The sequence below is a fragment of the Dermacentor andersoni genome, chromosome 8, assembly GCF_023375885.2.
Source record: "Dermacentor andersoni chromosome 8, qqDerAnde1_hic_scaffold, whole genome shotgun sequence".
NCBI lineage: Eukaryota > Metazoa > Arthropoda > Arachnida > Ixodida > Ixodidae > Dermacentor > Dermacentor andersoni.
Window position 1 is genome coordinate 120,437,973 of NC_092821.1, and position 28,000 is coordinate 120,465,972.

The 28,000-nt window shown below is 43.3% G+C and overlaps 1 protein-coding gene across 1 annotated transcript; it reads left to right on the forward strand.

Moving 5' to 3' along the window:
* The first annotated feature begins 147 nt into the window (after nucleotides 1-147).
* LOC126529100 (acyl-coenzyme A synthetase ACSM3, mitochondrial-like) lies at nucleotides 148-24,667 on the forward strand. The gene is made up of 16 exons (XM_050176701.3): nucleotides 148-576; nucleotides 700-799; nucleotides 1,132-1,235; nucleotides 3,822-3,934; nucleotides 6,289-6,407; nucleotides 7,875-7,933; nucleotides 11,362-11,413; nucleotides 11,995-12,113; nucleotides 13,431-13,584; nucleotides 14,634-14,762; nucleotides 18,385-18,459; nucleotides 19,007-19,087; nucleotides 19,884-19,985; nucleotides 21,176-21,303; nucleotides 22,286-22,505; nucleotides 23,331-24,667. The coding sequence occupies exons 1-16, from the start codon at nucleotides 449-451 to the stop codon at nucleotides 23,424-23,426; spliced, it is 1,779 nt and encodes a 592-aa protein (XP_050032658.1). The 5' UTR covers nucleotides 148-448; the 3' UTR covers nucleotides 23,427-24,667.
* The last annotated feature ends 3,333 nt before the right edge of the window (nucleotides 24,668-28,000 follow it).

The window sequence follows — 28,000 nt, forward strand, 5'->3', positions numbered from 1 at the left end:
TATATATATATATAAATGCACATGTGAGATGAAGTGTCAAATATACGTAGCTGAGAGTTAAACAACAAAAAACTTTAGTTCCGGTTTCGTTTTTGTAATGCGCGCACGAAGTTTGCTGCAGCACAGAGTATATAGGTTTGTTGGAGGCTGATGAAGTCTGTGCTGAAGTGTATAAATTTAACTCGTTTTCTTTTATTGACGGTGGTTTCGTTTATCTGCGACGGCCCGTTGCTTTCGGTTCGTTTTTTCCGCGTCTATACGTCACTTACCACGTTCGCTTGTTTTTCCGGCTGTTGATATGCGCTATCGAGGATAAATGTTGGCGATTTACGAAGCGCTTCGAGTGGTCTTATCTTTTTTAACAGTGACATTTTACAACACATGAACGGCAGTCGGTGGGTGCGTGAGTACTGTGGGTGCCCGATAGCGGCGGAGTTGACTGTACAAGATGAGCCTCTCAGCCCGCTTTGTTTTGCATCGCCGTCGTCTACTGCCATCAACATTCGTAAGGCGCCCGAAGTTTGAACCGCGGTCTGAACACGTGAGGTTTGTCAGTCGTCTTCACAAGCACCTTTCGTAAGTGTCGTAATTCCGAAATTCTGTCAGCGCGCGCACCTCATTGTCGACATATATGTTAATTCCCTGTCGATCGCGGGCGTTTGATCGTTTCGCATATGTGTCTTTCGCTGTCATTCGTAGTAACAACGACATTGACGGCTGCTGGGATGTTGTTGATGACCCGCCGAAAGAATTTAACTTTTCTCGAGACATTATCGACTTCTGGGCGGCGGAGAAGCAGGTACGTTTGCGTTTATTAGATATCTTTTGTGCATGTACGTCGCGTTCTTGTGTTTGTTTTATTTCTTTGATTACCTCTAAAATCCTAGCTTGATGGGCCTCAGATATATCTCCTGAGGCCCATCTTGGAGTCGACCGCTTTGCCTTTATATGTTGTACACGCACATCGGTTAAATTTAATGACGATCAGCTATATAATTTAGAATTATAAAAGTATGCTAGACAAGCCAAACTGTAGCTGTCACACGTACGTTTGTACATTTGACTTATTTTCGGTTATTAAAAAAAAAAAACAATCAAAAGCGAGCAAATGACCGATGTTTCATTTTGCAGAAGAAGAGCTGTGGCGGCATGCCTGCATTCTGGTTTGCAAAGGAAAGCAGCAGTGAGCCAGATATCAAATACACATTTTCTGATCTCAGCAACCTCTCCCAGAGGTAAGGCACTGAAATTTCATTCACAATTTGAGTCGCAAGAAATGTGACATCATCATTTTGGGCACAATTATTCTCCATGTAGCATGAATAATTCTGCTATTAATGAATGATTGCGTTTACATATCACAGTTGTACCTGTGAGTCTGCCGCAAGTAACGTCACAACACTTGTGCAGCTGTTCACAGCAAACAAACAAAGAGACAACAACAAGTTGTGTCCATGATGCAGCTTTTTGGTCGTGTACTTGTTTGGTTTCAGCCCATATTATAAATAGGAGCTGGCCACGACCAAACTAGGTTTTTCTGGTCTGTGCAGACGACATGATACTTTCTTCACTGTGGATGCCTAGCCCTGGTAGCATCCATGTTGTTATTTGCATGTATGTGACATATTAGCAGAAGATCAGACGATTACATACGTGATGCTGGATTAGATGCGAAACTCGGTGTTAGAAAGCAGAAATAAATTGCACAGGTAGCAAAAAAATGAAACTAGACGCAACGTGGAGCCACTCATGCATGTTCAATTTAGCTATCAAAGACCAGCAATCTTTCAGCATACTTTCCTTTGTCTGGCGACCCGCTGGTGGTGCTAGTAATTAATGATGCGGCCTGCCAGAGCAAAGGCAGACAAAGTCGAATAAAAGTTTTACATGGTCGCTTAGTTCCAGTGGGCTTCCTTGGGACTGGAAGACTGCAAATGTTGTTCCAGTTCATAAGGTAGGTCCTCGTAAATTTGCGTAAAAGTGCAGACCTTTATCCCCGACTAGTAGGTGTGTGCTGCAACACAATGGAACTTGTATTCTACTCAACCATTTTTCACCACTCGGACACAAAAAAAAATTTTTCAACCGTGCGCAACACGGTTTTGGGTGTGCTTCTGCTGTGTTAAACAGCTGCTAGAATTTACCTGTGACTTATTTTCTTGTCTTGATTTTGGAAAACAAATAGATTCCATTCTCTTAGATATTAAAGAAGCATCTGATGCTGTTCCTCACTCACTGCTACTCCTAAAAATCTTGGCCTTCCTGGTGCATAATTGCTGGGTCCATATGCTCAGGGTGCATAATTATATTTCACGTCGCTCACAGAAGGTGGGTATAAACAGATCGAAATCGTACTTTGCGGCTGTCACTTTGGGAGTCCCACAAGGGCCCATTTTAGGGCTACATTTAATTGCTCATACTTATCAATGACATAAGTCTAAACATAACATCTCACATTAGGCTATATGCAAATGATTCTGTCGTTTATAGGAACATATAAAATTATTATGATGCTTCTCCTTTGCAGACTGATCTTGACCAAATTCTTGATTGGTTTCGGAAATGGCACATGAACGTCAATACTGCAAAATATAATCACATTCACTTCAGCATAAAGCAAGTTAACATTTTTTTGCGACTGCTGTCTAAAAAACATTATAATCAAAAAGGTAGATCATGCAAAATACCGAAGTGTTTTTTTCTCATCAGACCTTAAATAGAGCAAACATGTGGAGTACCTTAAAAACAGGACATTTCCTAAACTTAATAAAAAGAAATTTTAAGAAAGCTCCACTTGGCAGTAAACAAATTCTATATTTTTCTAATGTGCATTCGATGCTCGAATATGCTTCTTTGCTCTGGGGTCCAAACACTAAAGTCTGCATTAATAAATGGGAGGCAATGCAAAATCGTTCCGCATGCTTTGTGACTAATTCCTATTGTTACGATATCAGTGTTACAGATTTAAGGTGCTTTGCGTGATGGGACACTCTGAAACTTCCGAAGCACTATTTCTAGGTGTTCATTCCTAAAACAGACTGCCTGTAGAGAGATGCCGATTGATCGGCATCGGTACCTTCAGCCCCCCGTATATATATCTTGAAGGAGGAACAATGGCGATAAAAAATCCAAGAGTATTCATGCTGCCCATCTACATTACAGGCGTCATTTTTTTACACAGACAATTACAAAGTGGAACGCCCTGCCTGATACTGTTGTGTCCGTGACTATTGAAATGTTTGTGGCTGTGCTCTGGCAAAACTTGTGCACAGCTTATCATGTCTTGTAACTGTGTACATTGATTCATTGTATGCCACTGCACTTAACTATGCAGTGCATATATATAAATTATCATGCCTACCCATTCGTCGTCCATGCATTCCTTTTTTTCGAAGTTGCGACTCTGCTTTGTTTTGTAGGGGGGCGCTTAGACTGGAAATTGGAAAATTTTCAACAATGCCTCAGGGGGAATGTAGGTATGCAAATAAATAAATAAACGTGTAGAATTTTCTCTGGACACAGAGCCGGAAGGCTTATCGTGGAACACTCTGCAGTCGCTTTCAGGTGCTTCAGGTGTTAAGACTACAGTATAAGGTTGTTGCAACTATGTTGCAAAACTAATGTTTCCCATGTGCGGAAACTGTTTAGCTTGCTTGAACTAAACGCCTTTAATGTCTATTGGATGCATAGTGGGCCAATCACAGCTTTTGTGACTGGTTTGAATCAGCCAGAATCTTCACTTACCTATGTTTGAGTTATTGCGAGTTCATGGTATGACATAGTATCTGCCAGCTGTTTTGTGCCATGCACTTTGATTGCAGGGTGGCTGGCTTCTTCAAGCATGACCTTGGCCTTAGCAAAAGCAGCCGGCTTTTGGTGATCCTGCCAAAGACACCAGAGTTCTGGCTTGTTCTCTTAGCAGCCATCAGATGCGGTGAGTCTGGTGCCTAGGGAATGGAAAGAAACTTCAGTGGTCTCGAGGCAGAGGCCAGTTGGTGTAGCACTGTGGAGTAAAGTCGAGCCCACATATAGTGAACCCACTTGGAGCGAACTTTCGACTACTACGAACAGTTTCTCAACAACCAAAATGTTTCACAGGGAGTCTACGAGAGGACTGACCACATATAACGGCCCAGAACACTGCTCAGTTTGGTTGTAATGAGCAGTATGAACCGTAGCTGTAAGCGTCTTGAAGAGCCAGTGATTGGCTCCAAGTGGTCTTGACATCATCTGCCTTAAGCTTCATAGCTCACTCAAGAACAGCGTATGTGCCATGGGCTCTACCTACAGCTATCTCGGCAGCTTGACAAACTTGTAGAATACCATTGTTGAATGGAAACTACTCCAACAGGGCTCAATCGGCAGCTTGACACTAAATGTAGCTTGCGTCACTACCTGGGGAAAAGGTCTGTCTGCACCCTGTTGAGTTTTGTGTCGGTAGTTTTGAAGGCAACTCCAACGATAACAAACTTTTAATATAGTGAACACATTTTGGGCAAAGAAGGTGTCTCTGGACTCAACTGTATAAAAGTGCGTGGGCATATGGGACAGAGAAATAGAGGCTGCTACAACACAAGCGCTAGCAGTTGTATTGTCCGGTTTCTCTGTTTTGTCTTTGACGCTTGTGGAGCAGTTTCAACTGCGGAGAATTACTTACAATTAACACAATCTACTTCATTAGTGTGTGTGAGCGGGCTAGCTGGTTTGTATTCACGATTAAAAGATGCAGCTCTACGATATGAAGGCAGAAAAAGAGAAAGCACTTTGCACATAAGTTGGCAAACTCGTTCATGAGCCAACTCACATAGACTCGGACTAACCCTTGAGTACAATCCTGAGTGAGCCCAGCTGACTTGAATTTTGGTGAGTACGAGCGAGCTTCATTTATTTTGCCGACCTGCGACTGCTTGTGTGTTGTCTTCTTTCTTTTTCTTCGTCTCGTCGTACTGCACATTTTAATCACAAACCTAATGCAATTCCTTAAGGAACTCAATGTTTTACATACTTTACAAACAAGTAATATTTCACTCAAATATCCACAAACTATAACCGCTGAATTGGCACATTATATATAGCCAGTCATGGCTGCTGTGGCCAGAAAATTATATTTCTAGGTCATGTCTGTTGGTAGCACCATGTTTATTTTGCTGGATGGTGGAATCGACGTCTCAAAACCACTTTAGCACTTACGTTAAGCGCCGTGTGTGCTGTCGAAGTGTTGTCTATTCACTTATGCATATGTGTGTGTCATGGCTTTTGCTTCAAGTCATTTCTCGAGGCAAAGCTGGTGCACTCGACCATTTCTTTGCATTCTGTCATAAGCACTCTTGGTGTGATCCATGTCAGTTGCATACTGGCTCCGTGGCAATGGCGTACTGCCACTGAGCGTCAGGTTGCGGGTTCGACTCTCAGCTGTGGCAGCTGCATTTTGACAAGGGTAAAAAGAAATTGTGTAGTTGAATTTAAAAGCACATAGGGAAACCCCAGGTGGTCAGAATTTGGAGAAATTCCACTGTTACGCCTCTCTTAATCCCAATATAGCTTTGCGATGTTAAACAGAATCAGTCAATTGGTTAATATTTTCCACTGCACCAGATCAGTTAATATGGCACTCTGCTGCCGAGCAGTGTGTCGCAGGACTGAATCCCGGCCATAGTGGTTGCGTTCCTCTGAGATTCTCATAAGTACAGCCTTGGGCAGGTTGGTACATTGTTACGGAAAGAAAACGGCGCTGAGGTGCATCATCAAAAATGCCACTGCGCCGATTCTTAAGGTGCTGGTTATAGTCCCTCGGGTGGACGAGTCTAGCCCGAAAATCTCTGCCACAGCGTCCCTCAAAGCCCACAACTGCAGCATTTTGACAAAAGCGCTACCCAATTTCAGTTCATGAAGCTAGATTTTACCTAGAAACACAGTGCAAAACCAGTTGGAACCAGCAGCCACATAAACTAATGTTAACGTCTTAATCAATTAGTTGGGCTGAATGCATACAAGGTTTTAGAGTTCAATAATTTTTTGTGTCTTCGTATGTATGTTTGTAATGATGAGGATTATCATTGGGTGACCAAGGAAAGCCTCAGCCTGGAGCCGCTGTTCCGACGAGGAGTTGTCGCCGCAACGAAGACAAGTGCCCTTGTTGAAACATTTCGTTCACGCTTAGGCTTCTCATGTCCAGCCCTTTTTTAATCACTGCAAGTCCCGTCTTTCTGTGACTCGGTCCTCTGTCTTGTTTGTGCTCTTTTGTAGTATGTCAACAATGTTGGTGATCAGCCGCAATCTGCTTTCCAGGCATAACTCTCACCACCTGCACCACCATGCTTACGGCTAAGGACATCAAGTTTCGGGTGGCCAAGTTTCAGCCTGACTGCATCATAGCTGGATTGAACGAGATGGCTGCAGTTGATGAGGTCCTGCTATGTAGGCCCACTTGCTTGTTTGCTTAAAGCTTGCTTGTGCCACTTGTCCGCGTGAGATTGCCATCGTTTCTCTTGGAGTGCTTGTATTTTTCTTGGTAGGCGCTGCGAGTTCGTACGAACATTCTGGGCCGAAAATGCAAGAACTATAAAGGGCCAAGTGGGAATGCAAATTATCCACTTGCATTAACAGCAAAAGCACTGATGACAATAATGATATTTAAAACACACTGCATACAGCTTGAAACACTTCTGATTGGACCTGTGGTGTAAGTTTGAATACTACATGTAAAGTGTTTTTGTAAAACGAGCTAGAAGGCAGACAGCGAGGCGTCTGCTCTCCCTGCCGATATGTTGTCATATGGCGGGTTAATTTCCTTCATTACTTTTTTGCCATGTTTTACATCAGGCATAATTTTTTAAGCGACTTCATGGAATGCTTTTCAAGTATGCTAGACAAGAAATAGTTAATGTTCTCATACTGGATGTTCCTATAGAGAGTTGTTGACAAAGCCCACTGAAGAATATAAAATTCCTTATCCATTCAGCAACTATATATATGGTTATTATGATTATGAAGATGCAAGAAATGTGGCAAAACAAAATCTGGAAAGAATATAATTGGTGCCTGCAGGGGTCATACACAGAGTTTGGCTTCAGCCATGGCTTTGTGGCAACATTTCCCGCTTTGTTGTGAAGCCACACTTGAAAGCTAAATTCACTCTACCATGAAGCCACTTATGGCATCAACAGAAAACAGCCATGAATTCGATGGTGACTCAGCATACAGAAAAAGACTGTTTTCAGAGGTGTTCGCAGTGTGTTGCTTTTATAAAGATTTGGATTGTGTGCGGTCATTTGTACAGGTTGTACATGTGTACATTTTTTTCTTCTTTGGGTGGTGTTATTGAGTATTCATTAATTGCAGGAGAAGGTTACACATGTGAAGATTTGCTGCTTCAGTCTTGGCAAATGATTTGCACTATCACAATTCATGTTGCCAAAAAAATTTATTCACAGTATGAACAGGTTGTTGCGAGGCTGGGGTGTTGATCACACTGCTTTGGTTTTTCCTTCAGCAAGCGTAAGGGCATTAATATCCAGCTGCACAAACTTGAGGCAGGCTGCTTTGTAGCCCAGCAAACATTCTGCGGAATCTTATTTTGTTCTCATAATGTGCGAAAGCTTTTTCTTCAACAGTCTTCTTTTACACTGGGCCACATTTCAGCTTTTAACATAAATTAATTATTTTCGGTGTCATGTGTTCATGTCTGCTGTTGCGCAGAACATTATCTTTGCAATTTAGAAATGTTTTGTATATTCCTGAGCAAAGTTAGAAAAGCTTGTTTTGCCACTCACAGCACTTGTATCACAGGTTGTGAATTCTATTTGCATTCACAGAAAGTGAATAGAATTGATGCTCCACTTAGAATGTAAAATCAAGGACTCTTACCTTTGCAGGTAGTTCGGAGCTTCGACTGCGTGCAGCACAAAGTACTCGTCTCAAAAGAACCAGCGAGGTAGTCATTTGCGCTCGACTTGCTTTTCGTTGCTTTTTCGTGTGTCACGAGATGTCCCATCGCATGCATTACCTCTGAAGCGCCCCTCACCAGGTCCCATTGCAAATTTTGGTTGTGCACTGGAAGCTGTGAAACGTAATCCAAGGAACGTTTCACTAAGGTACTTTCAAGTCAGTTCATTATTTTCCTGTTACCGTGCCTAATGGCCTTCCCGAGCAGTATTCCATCCGTAGCTTCTCCGATACCTTAGCTGAGGGACCTGCTGCGGCATCGAGCCCTACCTCGTGTTTAGAGCGGAGCTCTTGGGCGGCCGTTCCTGCATGGAGCGTTGGTGTCCTCGACGTAACTGAGCGAGCGAGCACAGTGAAAGCTGAAAGAGCGAACGCGAAGTGCAGCGGGGGATGAAAGACTGATAGCGAAGAGAGCACGAGGAAGAAAGCGAAGCGGGAGGCTTTAGCAGGACCTTGAGGCAGAAAGTGGAGGAGGAGGGTATGGTGAGAGTGTGAAAAGAAATGTGTAGTGCCACGTACAACGCGCTCTGCGGCGACGACTGCTACGAGATGGTGTCAGAGTAGCACGCTGTCGTCTGTTCACCAATGACGCTATCAATAAGGCATGCAGCGAGCGCATCCACCAATTCCAGATATGGAAATGAAGCGCTGCATGAGCGGAGGTCTGTCTGCAGCGGCTACTGTGGGTCTCACCCATGCATCACTCACGTGCTGCCTCTCCCGATCTCCCGATTAGCAAGGCTGTTGCGGCACACTTCGCTCTGTTTGCAATGTGCCACACGAGACACATTGTCCGCGCGATCCATGCTACTCACAGCATTCTCTTCCTAATATAAACTGTGTGCCTATGTAATCACCACACAAAAAATTTAAATGCATACTTCTTCACGTTAGAGCTGCACTCAAATTTCACATTAGAGAGTATGGTGATCGGTGAATTTTTTCCCTTCTCTTTCTTTTTTTGCGGCATTGCGCCTTCCACATTAGATGATGAGTCATAGTGAGTCATGAAACATGTACTGCGAAGAGGCATTTGTGCGTTTGAATGTGACTCTGGCTGGGACTGGGCGTTTTCAAAAGGGAAGGCGCGTGGCATTTCGTTTGAAACTCTATATGCTTACGGTGGCACGCAACACCATAATACCATGCAGGCACGGTCGTCAGCACATCCTGTACATGATACACTTGTCTGTTTAAAATGGCCAAACCTGGCGAGGGGCCCTTTGAAGAAAAAGTCTTTCTAAGTTACGATCGCTTTTCCATATCGGGTATCTGAATTTCTAACTGAATCCCTACAGTAGTGCAGTCTAAAAATGTTGGCCGATCCCGTGGGTGTGTGCAGCCTGTCACATTTATTCAAATATAGGTCAGCCTTTTTTTCTCTTTTTCTTTTTAAGAAAATGTTACGCAGAATGATCAATCGATCTATACTCGTGACCAGACATTCTTAATATATATCCGTATATTCGTGAACAAAGCTAGCAAAAGCATCGAGCTAATGGAGCACCACCATCGCACCTGCCGTAAGGTCAGTCTGGAACGTTCGATATGCTGCATTTCTTAAAGCCAGTCTGGATATTCCAGACTGGCTTCTAAGAAATGCTGCATATCCAATGCGCTCGACGGCACCGAGGACGAGATCGTTTGGCCTGCCGAGGTTGCCTGCGAAGCATCCTGCGAGGTCGACTTCTCCGGCAGTTCCAACGACGATGCAGCTTGCGGCAGCGACTAGCGAGATTTAGTAGCCGGGCTTACGGTAAATAAGTGTGCCATGCTCAAAAAGTTTCAGTTCTCTTAAATGATGCGAGTCGACCTCTATTCGAATTATAATATTTTATGTCACGGTGAGTTTGATATATATAGGAGTCAATGTATCTTCAAGTAAATAGGGTAAATATGTGGGCCGATCCCGGAGATAGTGCTGTCTAAAGTGCAGGTTGTTCTCGGGGGTCTGTGCAGCAGTTTAAAAAATTGGGGCCGGTCCCAAAGGTAGAGCAGCCTAACTATGTGGGCTGATCCCGACGATAGCGCGGTAAAAAAAAAATGAACCAGTCCGATGCTGCTCTATTGCGTCACCGGTGACGCGATAGAATATCTGATTCTCACGCCCAACTCACTCGGGAAGACATTGATCAACATCAACTAGAGGTTGAATCACCTTCCAACTACTTTATTACTACATTAGATGTTAAGGGTCCAATGGGAAACTTTTTTGCGGCACAGCGAGGGGCCTGCCACTTTTGTACATGATTTCATAATGGCTATAGTTGAATGCGCAAGAGCTTGCACAATTAAACAGCTTACATAGAAGCACAAGCACTCATGTTTGATTGTGTCCTCGCAAAGAGCATGTATCATTATGGGAGTCACAGCTTGGGGTGATGCAGTTAGCAGAATAGTGTGAAAGAAATATGCCGCCCATTGTGAACACTATATGCTGCAAACCGTCTAAAGAATCCTTCAGAGCACAACACTCATTCGCTCAAAATTAGAATATGCCTCAGCCATCTGGGAATGTTATCAAGCACCCCAAACCTTTCCCTCAAAGCCATCCGGAACCGCACAGCCCGCTTCATTCTATCTAATCATTCTCGTCATGCCAGCATTACACTCGTGAAGCAAACAGTTCACTTACCAGGTCTTTTGAGATATTGCTCACATATTCATATCTGCCTTTTTCCACAAGACTTACCACCAGAACCCAGTTCTAAAAGCAAAACTTTTAGCACCTAATTTCTACTTTGCATCCCGCAGTGATCACCTACACAAAGTTTTTGTGTCATCTTGGCATACCAATGCATACTACGACTCATTTTTAGCTCGCACATGCGATGGCTTGAACTACCTACCTGCATCAATCACCACTATTCCGGATGCTTGAAGTTTCAAGGCTGCTGTTTACCATGCCATTTGTTAATCTTGTATTTCGTTGTTCTGTATATATTTTTCTCTGAATATACCACTCCTTTCTGCCGTGCTTACGAGTATGTATAATAAATAAATATCTCCTTATGCAGTTACAGATGGCCTAAAATTATTCAGATCATTAGTAGAGTATGTGGTCAACAATGTGTATGTTTGCCTGTGCTTTATTCCGTACTACAAGTTCCTTCTCCTGCTATGTAGCAGAGCGCTGTAGCTTCCACAACACTGCATGGTATTATCTAGGCAGAGGCAGCAAAGGCAAGCCGCAAAATGCTACATGCAAAGGTGAAGCAATATATAAATTAATATAACATATACAGCTTGCCAATCAGTCGCCATGCAAAGTCTTTCATTTCCCGATACTGTGCAGGATAGGCCAAGTCTTGCCATTGACACTATTGCAATAGCTATCATTTTTAATGCTTTGCATATGTTAAATAAAACTGTGATAGCTTGATTAAAGAAAAATTATCCTACGTATTTTCCCCACAGGAATGACTGGAAGTTGTTTGACTCGTTGCTTCGAAACTCTTCTGAGCATGAGGTATGTCTAAGTTTTCTCTTATAAGAGATGTTCTGACTTTACCGTGACAGCTTAGTGACTGCTAATTCACTGCTAAGCTCGAGACATGGGTTCGATCTCGGCCATGCTGGGCACATTTCGATGGGGGCAATATGCAAAAACACTCATGTACCTAGGTTTAGGTGCATGTTTAAGCACCCCAAGTGGTCAAAATTAATCCAGAGTCCCCTGTTAAGGTGTGCCTCATAACCAAATTGTGGTTTTGGCACGTTAAAAGCCCATAATTTTATTGCCTGCCTTTAATTATTTCCTATGTCTTTTTGGAGAGTGGTCGAGAACGATCCTAGTCTTCCTTCCCGATCTTTTGCTGTAATGTCTTTGGCTTCTAGTGTTCCTCGGATGTAGGCGTTTCGAGCTCTATCGCTTTCCTCTTTGTCACTCTGACCATCATCTCGGCATCCTCGTTTCATCCGCTTGAGTCTTCTGCATGTTAACGAGACAGACATTTTTATCGGGACCACTTCGGTTCCCCCACCTCCTCTTGTCGTAACAGGCAATGTTTGTTATAGTCGTTGTTCAATGCCTTCGCATATCGCTGGCAGGGCGACACAACATCCACGGATGACCCCGCCGTAGTCTTCTTCACAAGTGGCACGACTGGTCCCCCCAAGATGGTGGAGCACACGCAGGGCTACTTTCTCGCCCACCTGTCTACGGCATGGTGCGTGATTTCAACTTGGCCAACACTCCTTCATGGCGTAGCCACACGTATGAACTCATACACACTAGACGTTATGATAGTAGCCTCTCATTTTTTTTAATATCTTTTTTGCAGGTGATGTGTGGTACAGATCTAGATCACACCATCTTGCGAGCTCTATGACACGTAGTGAAAGCTTTAATGTTGCCGGATACTAGTGAAAACCGTGGGTCTTATCAGTGAATCAAATGATAACGACTTTTGTGCTTGGAAGAAACAAGAAGGGATTACTCATTGCCTGCTGCTTGTCTTTGTATGATCCTTCCGTCGAATCGGTGGTGGGCGCTGCATTGTTGTGGACACTTACAGCCGGGATCACCCGCCGTGGTTGCTCAGTGGCTATGGTGTTGGGCTGCTGAGCACGAGGTCGCGGGATCGAATCCCGGCCATGGCGGCCGCATTTCGATGGAGGCGAAATGCGAAAACACCCGTGTACTTAGATTTAGGTGCACGTTAAAGAACCCCAGGTGGTCAAAATTTCCGGAGTCCTCCACTACGGCGTGCCTCATAATCACAAAGTGGTTTTGGCACGTAAAACCCCATAAAAAAAAAAAAAAAAGTAAACTTACAGCCGGGATCATGTGTGCGTCACATGTATTACACTTTTCTCTCATTGGCATGTCTTCTGTGCATTGTATGTCGTCTACATGTCATCGGTATGTTATCTGTGCATCATATGTGTGTCGTCTATGCTAAAGCTTCCCCATACTGCTCTTATCTGGCAAACCCACTCTCTTCCTTTCCTTTTATGCTTCTTCGTCAACCCAGAGAAGTGGATGCGCCGGCATGATGTTTCTGCCGGCCGTTCCATCCAGCCCGTTACCGTGCCACTTTCTCCACGGCCCTACCGCCGGTGGTACGTGCATAAGCTGTAGGGTAGTCATAATTTTGCTTCAGTGAAGCTTTGTCATGCCCGGAAAAACACAGGAGAGCTCAGGAAACATGAATGAGTGAGGATATCGCTTGCTCGTGTGTGTTCTTGATGAGTGCTGAAATAACATGAAAGGCCACGATCGAAGGCAGCAGTGCAGAAATTTTCTTTCAGAAGCAGCGTAACCGAAACAAGATGGAGGCAGAACTGGAACTAGGTGGCTGCGACTCCTCGAAGAGTAGCGCTGCCTAAAAAAGCAGCAGTAGGCGCGAAGAAAGGGCTTTAGTCTGTGCATCGTATATATGTAATCTGTGTGTCGTCTTCATATTGTCTGCAACTGCAAAAGTAAGGTATGAATTGACACCAAGCCTGTCTTGACATGCTATTGGGTCTCTCTCTCAACGCAGCCACGTGCACAGTCCTGAGCAGCACGATGTCGTGTGGTGCATTGCGGACCCTGGCTGGGCAAAGGCGGCATGGGGCACGTTCCCCACTTGGCTCATGGGGGCCTGTTTCTTCCAAGCCCAGATGCCCAAGTTCCTGTCCACGACAACACTCGCTGTAAGTCAATGTAGTTTTCCCCCGCGATTTCCGACAGGGCAAGAAGCCACAGGAGGCAAAACTTCACTCTCTTCCACACCGAGGAAAATGTGACTGTTTGCACACTCGGAGCCAAAAGCATTCTAGCGGCATCTGGTGTTTGGAGAGGGAACATCACATGGTGTCCTTTGTTGCCGCAGCAACTTGGTTCACTTTCATAACGCAGCACTCATGTTCCTACTCTTCCGAGACCATGAAGCCAGATGCTAGCTGTGATCTGTGTCAAATGTGCAGAAATATTTCGTTTCTGATATGCTTCTTGCCTTGGTTGCAGGCATTGTGCTTGATGTTATACCAGACTGACTGGGCTAACATTACCCGATTTTCAAGTTGCCACTTAATGCACAGTCGGGCACTGTCACTTGCGTCAAATTGCTTTTTCTAGCTCTCTGAACAGTCGCTTTATCTAATTACTCAATTGCACTTGCATTCATAGCAAGTTTCCCCTGCTCCTATAGTTCTTTCTCCAAGCAGTTAACTCAGTTAGGCTACAAAGCAAGTGCTCGAATCTAAAAAGGTGTAAAACAGTTCAACATTTCCAAAACAGGAGAAAAAGGCTGCACACTTATGTATAGTAATATCATTCATTTAAGACTCGTGTATTGTAACATTTGACCCGCCTTTGCATGTGTGCGAGCTTGCCATTATCACCAAATAAAAAAAATTAGATGCATACCATAATCGAACAGAATTAAACACACAATAATTACAGCTACTCACTACACAGTATGTAAATACAAGTAACTAAAGGCTCAATGATTTAAAGTCAGGCAACAATTTGACAGCACATTTTTTTATGCACGCCCCTTCCATTTCACCGCCAAATGTGGCTGCTCCTTTTTTGACTTTCATTAGCTGTAGCTTTTTTGCCCTCAAACTCCTTTTGGCATCCTGAAAAGATTTTAATTAATGACCAGGTGAAATTCACTGCCACTTTTCATTGCCGCGACTGTTAATCATTGAAGCTCTTCATCAGTTACAGTAATGCAGCCATTGAATGCGTCTTGCAGGTTCTGCGGGACTACCCCATCACTAAGCTCTGCGCCCCACCAACTGTGTACCGGGCCTTGCTTCAGCAGGACTCCTCCCAGTTTCAGTTTAAAAGCCTCATCGATTGCATATCTGCAGGAGAGCCCATGGTGAGCGATGCGCAGCCTGCGAAATTCGCACGTCTTGTATGCAATATCTCGTGTCATCCAACGGCCCAACCCAAATGGCGGCGGTTCAGTGGCTACTTTCTAACAAAACATTTACAACCTTTAAGGCCTACCGCCATGGAGCGAACTTACGCGACAAACTCTGTGCTTGCTGCTTTGTGTCTTGTCCCCAAACACTATGATCATCTGTCTGGCTTGCGCCTGCTTTCTTGAAAACTCTGTGCTCATTCACTTCCCTGTCAAGAATGCTATCCCACACTGATAATGTTCTTGACCTGGAAGTACAGGGCATGCGGCATTAAAACACGGAAAGGCACGTCAGATTGATGATGATCAATTGTTTGGGGACAAAATGAGCCCAAAAGGGTGTAATCATTTATTTAGAATGTATGCCATTTTACTTCCAAGCACGAATTGACGGGCTTCATTGCCAGCCGCAGTTACTGCATTTCAGTGAGACGAAATGCAAAAAAGAAAGAAAAAAGAAAAGACATGCTCTTGTAGTTTAATTTACGTGCTCATTAAACCTGTTCAGGGAGGACAATACACTTAAAATAACTTCATCACTTTTTAAACAGCTTGTATGAAATTTGCACAGTTCATGTACTTTTTTACCAGATGATTTCAAGAAATGCAATTCTTATCTTCCTAGCTTGCATAAATATCTTTTATGATGTTCAAAACAGGATGTTCTTTGTTTAGGGCCTAATTAGCTAATTAACAGCAACTTGCATGGTAAAACACAGTACACGGAATAGATTTTAATGTTCATAGTGTGTTGTAAGCTATTAGTTTTTGATGTAGGCTGTCTTGAAGTGACGTTATAGGTTGTCAAACTTGGTCATAAATAATGCCCACCTTGATACCAGAAAAAAAAGTTAGTTTTGAAAATTTCCTTGCAAAGTATTATAACAAAATTTACTTCATAACACGGAGCATCTATTTATCCTTCTATGGGAAAAGAAATTTATAATGATAGCCCAAGTAGAGCAATATATAGTATTGCTCCTCCACAACGAAGAGGGTATGAAAATTGTTTTGAGAAATTAAGAAAAAAAACATTCCAAAGCATCTTTATTGGTAAAAAAACTTGTAAGATCTTATGGAAATGAAAGGTGTTGGAAGCACAAAATTGAGAAAACTGAAAATACAAATTATGGGCCAATTTTAGGCCTTGAAGTGCAGTTCCCCCACTGAGGGGGCCCTGAACCACTTTTTGTCGAAGTGGAGAAGTGCATTTGAAGTTAAATTGAACTATTTCAGAAATAGTACTATGCCGCAAAAATTTCACCAACGCGTTCAGCAGAAGCGGAGTTATTAGCAATCAAACATGCCGTTCGCGGTGCTCCCGCTCGTTCTTCAATGACTTGCACTGCAAAGAGTGCGGTGGAGCGGGGCATGCCTACAACGTTCCGCCTGCTCAACGTCGCCGTGGCGTGCAGTTCATATTCGATTTTGGATGTCCACGTAGACGCCCCTGTTTCTGATTTTGGTGCCTGCGATGAAGCAGACGTGGTTGTCCTCAGTGGTGCGCTAAGCCAATGGACTCGTCACAGCACCCTGCGGTGGCCACGGTATCTACGCTATGTAGCAGACCACAGCCACATGCAGCTGTAGCGCATGTGCGTAGCATTTGCTTTGTGCATGATGAAACTTAAATGTGCGTTCACAACTCATATGCTCCAGCCTGACCGCGTTACATGGTGTGGACCGGCTTTTTCCTGCGTGAGCTTGACCGACGGATGGTAGCCAGATCCAACTCGTGCATTTTGAAGCGCTGTCAGTAGCTCAATACAAAGCGATGTCTGCCATTGTGTCTAGGCAGGGGCGGCCAGGAGTGAGCATGGGCTGGCATGCGTGTGTGTGGTCTCACCTTGATTTTCGTGTGGTTTGAGGCTAGTTGAGTGTTCTAAACGAAGTGAGATTAGCGAGACCCAACACCTACGACACCAATAAGCAGTCTGGCCAAAGTTTAGTTCCTACACAGATGGCCATGGCCGAGTGTGAGCACACGACAGTCGGCTTCTTTGGGAAGTACGTAACATCTTATCGAAATTCGAAAGCAGAATTTCTCTTACTTCAGCCTGTTTATTAAATTGCGTTAGCAAATATGCACAGTAACAGTTAGGAAGAAGAGCACTGATCCAAACACTTTTCTTGAGTGATGTAACCTATTGGCCAATAGCAGTCTTCTATGGGAACCTGCTGTATGACGAAATAAGGCAGCCCAAAAGGAGCCAGGAAAAGGCTTCTATTGGAAAGAGAGCATTTGAGAAAAAGGTGACTTCACACTCCGCTTGCGAGCTCCATGTGCTGCACTCTACTGCAAAAAATTGCCGAGATGTTCACAGCAGCGTATGCTATCCGCGGACTGCGTTTTTTCGCCAAGCCCATGGGGTGGTCCAGGGCCCATTTAAGGGGCCTTGACTACTTCAGCTCAACATGAGTGACCATCACTTTTTGGCTTAGGACAGGCCCTCCTCACAACGTAGATGGCAGTAGGCATTCTCTCGTGATCACTTTTCTTGATTCTGATTTCCGACAGTATTTGCAGACATAGTTCTGTGTTCTATTCATGTTATTAGGCATATCACATTTTAAAACAAAGCGAGAGAGAAGCGAAAGAAAGCCGTCATGGTAGTTTTCTCTAAGCAAAAGCCTTTAAGGAGTTTAAAAGCCACATTTGGCCAAATTAATCCAGAATCCTCCACTACAGTGCCTCTCACTCAGCCAGTGTTGCTTGGGGACACTGAGCCTCGTGAACCTCGTGGTCAAATTGTTGGGCCAATCCACGGCAGCATTGTATTTCCTCATGACATTACACAGTAAGTCACATTCTTGTTAGGATGTTTTCCTGTAAGAATGAGAAGTTTCAGAGAGAACTCAAGAATTTTCTTTCATACACCTCCAAGAAAAATCCCTCCGTCTCATTCTGTCAAGCCTTTCTTGCAAGACTACAAGTTTTTATCCCTTAGTGTGTTGCATCTTTGCATCTTGCATCAAGATTTGCTATATTCGTTTATACTTGCAAATCTTAGTGCTTGGAAATTGGGGTGATTGTCTGTCTCATTTAAGCATTTGCCACATTGTTGCTGAGCCAGTTTATTTCCAATAATTTTAACATTTTTGATGTTTTATAACTAAATCTGTTGGTTCTAGGTATGAAACTTCTACTTGTTCTCTCTGTTGCTTTGTTTACTAGTTCCTGTTATTATGTATATGAGATCCCAAGTCAGTCTCAGTCCCAAGGACCTCCTTGTGTGTACAGTATAGCCATTAGGCATTCTACTTGCTTGTCAGAGTAACTATAAAAGCTGATTGCAATTACAGTAATGCGTGATCCATCCTTGCAAGTGCAAATTGTGGTAACGGACTAGTCATTGGTGTTTACTAAAAGCCCACAGATAAGGCACCATCACACATGGTTGGTTCTTGTCATACTATTATCTCTTAAGTGTTAATGTTCCTTAGTACCCAATCAAGTTATATTTGTTGATGAACTATATTCATGCAAATGCCAATGCAGGAGTGCTATAAGTGGGCATGTTTTCTGCTTCTTGGAGGGGCATTCAACATCATCAAATGTACAACTGCTTTTCTGTAGAACCCAGAGGTGATGCTGAAGTGGCAAAATTTAACCGGAGTCGAGATCAGGGAAGTGTACGGCCAGACGGAAACGGTACGTGTCTTTCACTTTTAAGAATATTGTAGACATCTTGTAGACGTCTATTAGACATGTATCCGACAAGGTAACAGTGTCTTTACAATTTGCACATCGAAAATTTTGCAAGAAGGGCTAAATAGCCATACATGCTGCACATGGACAAACTAGTTTAACCACTGAATGATCAAGACAAATGAATTACATTTTCAGCATTGAGCTTTGTTTTGTACTTATAATACAAAGTTGGATCCAACCAGTAGCAGAGCCAGACTAATTGTGTACAACCCCTCTAGTGAATCCTTCTTTCGAAGCATCCATGGTTAAAGGTCACCCCGAGTTTGCTTTTTAGTAAAACAAGGGCAGATATACACTGCAATGACATTTTACTTTTTTAACTGATGCCTTAGCATTCAACTTTGCTGCACAGTTATGAAAAGTAATGTGTAGTGCAATACTTCTTCCTAAGTATGCTGTGTTTTGTTTCGGTCTAAACATCCTGGAGTACAAAGCTGTAGTTTCTTAGTCTTGATTGAGCTTCCTAATGTACAGCTTTAACTTCCAGGTGGTGTTATGTGCTTCACCGAGGCATCAGCCAATCAAACCTGGTTCCATGGGTATTCCGCCACGAAACATATTGCTACAGGCAAGTACCTTTACTATCTTCATATTATGCAAGAAGCTTGGCAATCATCATTCATGATTCTGCTTTGCTTCTGGTAGTTTTGTTTTGGTATAGAAGGCTCTGTTTAGGCTCTGTTAGATTTTTCTGATCGTGAACATAGGGGGCATGCTATATCTTTTTTTGTGTGTGAATCAGTGGCATGTCACACTCAGGTGCACTTTTCTTTCTTTCTTTAAGCCCGCAAAAATTGTGCGTGTGTTAGATTTAGGGGCACATTAGAATTGGGCAGATATGGTATTTGTAAAATTCAGTGTTGCCTTAAGGGAAGGCTACTGTATAGGCTTATGTGTTAGATTTGGGGATACGTTAGAACTGGGTAAGTATGGTATTTGTAAAATTCACCGTTGCCTTAAGCAGTGTCTACTGTATGAGCGTATCTCTCACAGAATTCCTGTTCTAATCTCAACTGTGGAAACTGGCTTGAAACAACGTTTCTGCGCCAGTAGGTAGGCATCTGAAATATTTTGTGATCTCCTCAGCAATGCAGCAACTTTATGAACTGCCACCTCCATCACACGTAGGCAAATACCCTTGCTACATGGGCGAGGTTAATGGCGCTAAACGTGTGGAGGACCTTTAAGTTCAATGCTATTACACCTAAGTTAGTGTAAAACATGCGTTTTTATGACATTAAATGTCATGATGGTCATAACAGCAATGAGTGCAGTTGCATACACTGTATATTTGACATGCAAGTTTCTTTCGCTGTCATCATTAAGCGTAAGACTGCAACGTCTGATGCCACGTGGTATTTCAGATCCATGACGAGAAAGGGAGAGAGGTGGCTGTCGGCGAGACTGGCCTCATCGCCGTTGACGTGAGCAAGAAGCGCCCCTTCGGGCTTTTTGCTGGATACAGGGTGAGCTCTTTATAAGCGTGCTGTGTTAACGACACTGAAGCGAGATACTTTAGCTAGGTGTTTTTAATTACAGTACAGTTAAGCCTCGTTATAGTGAAGTCTCATGTGATGAACAAATACCTTCTTTTATTTGGTATTTATTAGATGCTGATATCGATGATAAACGTCTGACATCTACTTTATTATATTACCATTGGCCTCCGTTATTTCGACTCTGACGAGAGCAACAAAATTTATTGAATTATCCGGCCGGTCGAATTAAACAAGATGAAAACAAAAAAAATGTCGGGACACACCGCTGATTCATTTGGCAGTATGTGCCCAATTCAAACACGACCCTGAGTCAAGCATACACCCGCTTTCCAAGTGTCCAAAGTAGTGAACTAACATAAAAATGACTCTAAAGTTCCTAAACAATGTAGAGACCTAGCTCGTACCCAAATTTTTAGCAAGAAAAATAGTTGCACAATGGCACCTGGTTTTCCAAAATCAGCTTTGCCACATGGTTTTTATTATTAAAGTCAGCTTCGCCACAATACACTTGTTTTGCAGCGAGGCATGCTAATGTCGCGAAGGCAGTGTTGGTTTTGTGTCCGGTTGCACCGTGCTGGCAATTTTCGGCACAATTTTCTTTTAAAAACAAAGCGTGCGTTAAGATCGGGTAAATAGCATAATCGAACATTGTGGGTTACAGTTATTGGTTGAAATTTTTTCTAGGGCGTGCGGAAAAGCATTTTTGGCAAAAGATGATGTGTGTTCATTGCATTCATTGTTCCCAAAGCTTCGCTGGGACAGACGCTGCTGCTAGAGGGGTGGCTATCGAGGTCACCATAGGGGTCGAGTGCTTGCGTGCTGACTGGTCAACTTGGAATTATCTGGCAAAGGCAGATTTTAGGATCAACATAGCAGCAGTTTGGGCCCACACATATGCATGGGCACCAGCCAGGACCTTTGGCCGCGATTGAATTAAACGAAAAATCTGATTAACTGGAGTTGAATTAGCGGAAGTCTACTGTATATGCTTATATTGGTAAAAAAAGTTTAGGCTGGAGTGGATAAACTTTATTGCAGGTCTACTTTATTATATTCAATAATTTTTTATATTCATGTTTGTTACGTAGAGCTTTGACCATACTGTCCAAGATGTTTATTTCAACTGTGGAGCATCCTTTCCTCACTGTACTTTCTAGGATGACCCTGAGAGGACCGCCATTGCCTTTCGAAATGGTTTTTATTACACCGGTGATCGTGCTTCCATGGACATCGATGGGTACTTCTGGTTTTACTCCCGTGCCGATGACGTCATCATCTCAGCAGGGTGGGTCACCCAGGGCCATCCATCCAAAATACAGAATCTAGCAATGATTTTCGTTTTGAAGCCTCCAAGGGGTTTCAGATAGATCCAGATCGATAGTGTTAAGCAATCCAGTAATACCGTAACCATGATATGGCAGAAACAACTTGCAAAACTATCGGACCATCATATAAAGCATGTGTAACCCACAGCATGGGTGCTTCAGCCGCCAACTGCAACGACAAAATAAATGTGCACTTCATTGATGTTAAGGAATTCCCATTCCACGCATTACCACTACAGTGCTAAGTTTTTAATCTCAATACTCTTAATTATCAATTGAAAAATCCATGCCACACTAAACTTTGACCATTGGAAGATTGTTCACGTGTGGCTTATTTTATTCTTGGAATTCAGAATCGCTACCCATACCAATCTAGTTTGCAGATTACAATTATAGCAAGTAATGTAGCGGTTGAGAGATGACTGAGCATTTGAATTTGAGCTGAACATTTACAAATTGCTTTCACTATGGTTTGTTAAAGCTTTCTTTGCTGGGGTGGTGAACAGTAGTTTTTGTGGTTCGTTAGAGTGCTCCAGCTGTCGATATAGTACTACATGTGCCTGCTTGCAAAACAGTGGAACACCAGATGGCAGCAATGCTGGTAGAGACATCTCGTGACACTTTGCTGAACCATGACATCTTGGGAACGTTTTGTGTCGCATGGCACTGTCATCACTGGAAGGAAAAAAAGCTACAAAGCAGTTACTACGTGTCAACAGTCATTGCTGCAGGCACCTTTACAGCCAAGTAGAACGCAGCTGTTGCAATTTTAGCGTCGTGTGTGCTCTAGTTGAACTAGAGCATTGAAGTTGAACGAGCATTCTGGTTAAACTAGAACCTAAAACATCAGCATTTCGCATTTCCGGTATTATATAAACGGTAATATAGTTCATGGGCGGGATAAAACTAAATTTTTGTTGCACTTCTGTTTGCACCCTGCAGGTATCGCATCGGGCCCTTCGAAGTCGAGAGCGTACTCATAGAACACCCCGCGGTTGTGGAGTGTGCTGTGGTCGCCAGCCCGGACTCTCATCGTGGAGAAGTTGTGAAAGCCTTCGTCGTACTGCATCCAGACTACAAATCACATGACCCCAACAGTCTAGCCGAAGAGCTACAGCAGCACGTCAAGAAACACACTGCTCCGTACAAGTACCCTCGCAAAGTGAGCCACGGTCATTTGCATATGTTTTATCAATTTAGCCATTAAGCTAAATTTCACTAGTTAAGCTTCTTAATTTGTTGTTTCACTGGTCTCTTTGCAGCTTCAGAATTGAAGTCGGTCAGCATGCTCAAAGCATGTGTACCTAGTGGGTACCCAGACACTATAGCATCATCTTTGAGATACCAGTCCACAAACAAAGTACATTGGCCTAACTTTTAATTTCTCAGAAATCCTGTCTTTAGACGTCTTATTCATCAGCATATTTCATGTGCACTGCACAATGAAGGCCATTCCCAGCAATCTCCAATTGCTCTTTGCGTTGCGTTGGCTTACTCCATCCTATCCTTGAAGATTTCCTGATCTCACTAGACCACCTGGTTCTCTGCCATCCTCAACTGTGCTTATCTTCCCTTGGCACCCATTTAGCTCTATAGCAGACTACCAGTTATCTGCCTACTGCACACCACCTTACGGTGTGGCAAAAGTGTTCGAAACATTAATGTATTTCGTGGCAAATTTTGGAAATGATTGATCAAGAAATTTGGTAGCAGTCTCGGGCTTCCTTTATAAAACATGAGTCGAGCACTGCTGACTAGGTTAAAGTGCGCTATTTCAACATGTGCCCTAAAGAAAATAATTTAAGTTAATGTTTCTCAATAGTACTTTTCAAAAAGAGGTTTAACCAAAGGTTGCCCCACGATTTTTGCTCTTTGCTTGCACAAATATAGAAGTGCCAGAAAAATAACTTCCTCTGTACTGCACTATTTATTTAAACATTTATTTCAAAGCACCTGGTCAATGTAACATCGACTTCTCTTTGAACAGGTGGAGTTTGTGGATCAGCTTCCCAAGACAATCAGTGGCAAAATTCTGCGCCATCTGCTTCGTGAGAGAGAAAAGTCAGCTGCTGCCCAGTGCTGAAGGTGGCTGCCACCAGACCGGCACTTTAGAGGCCGACTGCAACGAATTTTCACTTCAGCTAAACTGGTTATAAATGAGCAATCTTACAGGCTATTGAAGCAACCTCGGCAAAGCTGCAAGGCTGATAAATGTCTAACTTTTTTTTTATTAGCACCTGAGCGGAGACTCTAGCTGAAACATTGGCTCCAACCTGAGACATCCCTCGTTTGACCACTGCCAATCAACATTGTTGCCTTGACAAAGCAGGTAGCAAAGCAAGTTGTGATTTAAGTCAAGGCACAAGATGTTTTTCAGAAGAGATCACAGATGTGCCTCAGTGAGAATGGCTGTGGAAATTGTTATGCAGAAGAGATTTTAACCATTTTATTGACAGAACACTGGTTTTCTTTTTTATTTTTAGTGGTCTTTTGTCACCTGGGTTTCTTAAACACTTAATTTCCCATGAGCGCGGATGTTCATTCATGATCGCATAAGCTAGGAGGTCACAGAGTTCCAGTGCTTTGGAAATTCAAGACTGACATGTAATGTTCATGTGGCTCCGAGACCTTTTGTTTACTGTAAGCAGTACTTATGAGCTAAGAAATGGACCATTCTTGTTTGTTACTTTGCCGTGCTTTGGTTTCAGCAAGACATGTAAGAAAGAGAAGGACTTTAACAAGGATGTAATGGTGTGACGACGACGACTGATGCCGAAGAATGCAGTGTGATGACAGCAGCATGATGACTGAAGAGACAAACGCTTTCAGTGGGGAAATTAAAGGCTTTGATGCACTAAAGAAGTAATCCTGATTTGCAGGTAAAAGCAAAAGCTTATCGGGAGGAAATGGGAGGGGGAGGGCGTGCACACACTCTCCATGCCAGCTCGTGAACGAAGCAACTTCTTCTTGTAAGATGCAACGACGAGGATAGGACAGGAGATAGTGATGGCATTCTAACCATGACAGCACGAAAACACTTTATTGACCCACTTGTAAAGCAATATCCCATACAAAGGTCATATAGGAGTCTCGGAAGGCATCAAGGACGTGGGAGCTTGTAACTATTGTTTGTGGTTATGAAATTTAAAAGGAAATGAAAGGGTCATTGGAGGTTTGAACATTTTTTCGTTCTATACTTTTAGTGTGATATGGCTTCACTGTGCATGTAAGCAGATTTTAATATATTTTAATAGATGTTTGGCGATTTGTTAGCATATGTTGATATATTTTAATAAATGAGGCTGTTTGACGATTTATTCCACACACTAGCGCCTTTTTTGCATTGTCATAGTTTTCACAGAGAAAAACAGAAAAAGAAAACATAGATAAAGCAGCAGGTATGAGCTTCTGTTTCTATGTGCTGTTGCTTTATTTCTGGCTTGGCAGACGCAGACAAAGGCTCCACGTTCTTAGCTGATTAAGGTCACTCTGATTACAGCTTAGCTAATTTAGAACAATGATAATCGAGGCTGTCGCAGGGCTTTGGGCTTTTGCGGTAAAAAGCCAGCTTGGGAGAGGAGCCTACACGATACAGTGTGCACATATGTGCATTGGGTGTGTACACGGTGTCCACACATTGCAATTGCTTTGAAAGCCAATGTCAGAGAAATCAGCCTTTTTCTTTCGTGGTTGTTTTTGCTGTTATAGCTGGAAGCACGAATTTTGCTGCAGTTGCAGCAGTGGATTGCACGGCAAACACATGCGGTAGCCTACAACAATTTTTCGTACAAGTTGTGCAAACTAGAAAAGTGATTTTTTGTACTTCTCTTTTTAGTATTCAGAATAAGTAAGCAGCTGTTTACCCACGACGACTTCGGCTTTACTTTTGCGTACATCTACAGGCTAACAGGTGCAACAAATTACGTATAATGCGACTGAAGGTGATTATACCACTAATGTAAGACATACTAAGATATCGTAAACAATGAAGTGACTAAGATATGCAAACCGGTAATTTTTAAGTTGGCAAATCAACAAGCTTGCACCTTGATGCAACTCATCCATTGGCACCAGTGACATGCCTAGAAACATTCAAGAGCTCTCCCTCGAGCTGCAAATAGATTTGTCTTGACCCCGATAGAAAGTTTGCCTAATGATCTCGTCTCTGAAGCAGTGCGGTGTTAATTAGAAGAAGAAATGTGCGGAATAAAAAAGTACTCGTCTCGAATTTGTTGTTGTGACTGTGACGGCAATAATGCGGACACACGAGGCGCATTCACGCCGCCGCCACTGTCGTGCTGTCTCGCTGATGGTGCAGGTGCAGTTTGAGCACAGGAAGTCAGACGGGTCTGCAGAGACGCAGAGTGCATTTTGTCACCAGAACGACAAAGTGGAGTGGATGCACCATCAATGCTGTGCTCAATTGCCTCCATAGCAGAGCAAAGGGCAGCGTTCTAGAAGTCTTCTGCTTCTGGCACGAGCGTTGTGGGTGCATGTGCGCGCACACACACACACATGCACACTATAAGCACACCAATGTTCCTGCTGAGCAGCCGCGTGTATGCTCCGGTCTGAGCCTGACACTGCCTAATATTTCACCACGTGCCGACTAACGCCAACGGTGTCCCGTCAATTTCATCCCATGCACAATCTAAGTGCGAGAAAATAATTTCTTTTTTTCTTTTCCTGCTTGGGTTGCCATCGTGGCATGACTTTAGGATGACATTAAATGTAAGCATGAAGGCCAGTTTCGTGCAGCTGCAACAAAAGTGGCGTATAGAAAGTGTTGTTCATGATTCATCCTTCATATATGGTCAGTTCTTAACTTCGCACCCCTAATTACTCTTCCACGGACAGTCTTTGTCGTGAGGCACGTTCAATGTAGATGGTGGGCATCCGCTGCCGATGAAGGAGTGGAACACTTCGGGCACTGGACTTCGCCCTCACATGGTTGATCCCGAGCACAAGTGATGGCTGGTGTAAAAGTCGCCACAGCCTTAAGTCTCCGCAGAGAGATTTCCTTCACTCAAAAGATTGTTGGGAACAGAGCAGACACGCCAGGGGATGAGGGCATGCGTGTCCTGCCGGAGGATAGATTTTCGGGTCGTGAGAACTGACCGGGGATCATAGGGAAAGGGGAGAGGAAGAGTTACAGGTGTCGGGAAAGAGTGAACATTGCGATCAGCAAGGTCGCTGTAGTGGTCACAACCATGCACCTGCACCCATTGGACAGTAGTAGCCTTGACATGTAAAGCCTTGTGAATTTTGTGAATCTGCTCACAAATACACAAAGTATTTTACCCGTTTGAGCTGCACTGAGGCTGTCAGTATAGATGTGGGCTTTGTTGACGTTAAGCAACCTGACTAGGGTTTCTGTCTCATTGTGTATAGCCTACAGCTCAAATAATAAGGGATCTGAAAAATTCACTGCATAGCTGTAGCTGTAGCTTGGATCTTGGGGTGTGTCGGACTCGGGAAAACTATTTGTCCTCTTGGATTAATTGCCGTGTCTGTGTAGACCACACAGCGTCCCATAAATATGTTCTTTTTGGTTAGAATAGGTTGAACCCATCTGGTGCTGCTGGTGCGGCGAGAAAGGGGTGGCACGTTTCGCCAGGCAGGAATTACTTGCACGTTACATTACGCCAACGTGCAGCATCCATGTGTAGTTTCTTTACAATTATTTTTTTATTGAACACCTTCCAGAAAGTTCAAGCACAGCACAGAACCTTGCCAACACTGTCCTTCGACCTTCAGGCAAAACAGACACATTTTTTAATTTGTTAACTAGCACTTGGAGCAGTTGTGCATGCTGACCTTGAATGTGCCTTAGCAGCTGGGCTATTGAGGCGTTCTTTTTTTCTTTGCACCATACTTTGCAAGTACCAACCTCTTTAAACGCACCTTTCTGCGGACAGTCGGCTAGTGGAATGCAATGTCATCCAACGTCATCATAGTGTGGTATTCCCGATTTTGATAAACGTGTTTCATGTGCCGACACTTGAGCTTTTATACAGGTACATGCTTACAGTGTCTTATTGTGCCAAAAACTGCAGTTTAGTGCAACATCTTCTACATTTATTGTTTTACCAATAAGCAAATGAGAGTTGTTTCTGTTTGCAGTAACATGGTTGTCACCTATCAGACTCTTGTGCCCTTGCCTGCTTGTCCAAATGTATCAAATGCGTTATTTCTTCTTTATCTCATACCATTTTTTTTCAACAACTTCGAGATTTAGTATTTTAGTGATAAGCACACAAGTCATTTCTGTTACTGCGGCACAGTTGTCACCTATCGGAATTTTGCACCCCCGCCTACTGTTCAAATGTATTGATTGTTGTATCGATTTTGCCCATCTGCTTGGTTATTGGTCTTTAGTATATTACAAATAAATGAGCGAGCGAGCACAGACTGCGTTGTTGTTAACGCCTCCAAAGTTTGTACAATACATGAACAGCTGCAGTGTCACAGCGAATGGAAGCTTTCCTTTCGGTGCCATTCAATCTGAGATGCGACAAACCTGAACTGTGACAACAGTTTTTTTTAGCTATTATACAGAACTTGCAGCGCTTCTAAGGGGTCGCCGTCTTTTGCCGGGGACTGCGAGAACTGGCGGAAAGAACAAAATAACCACAATGACGCACGGCTTGTCCTTAT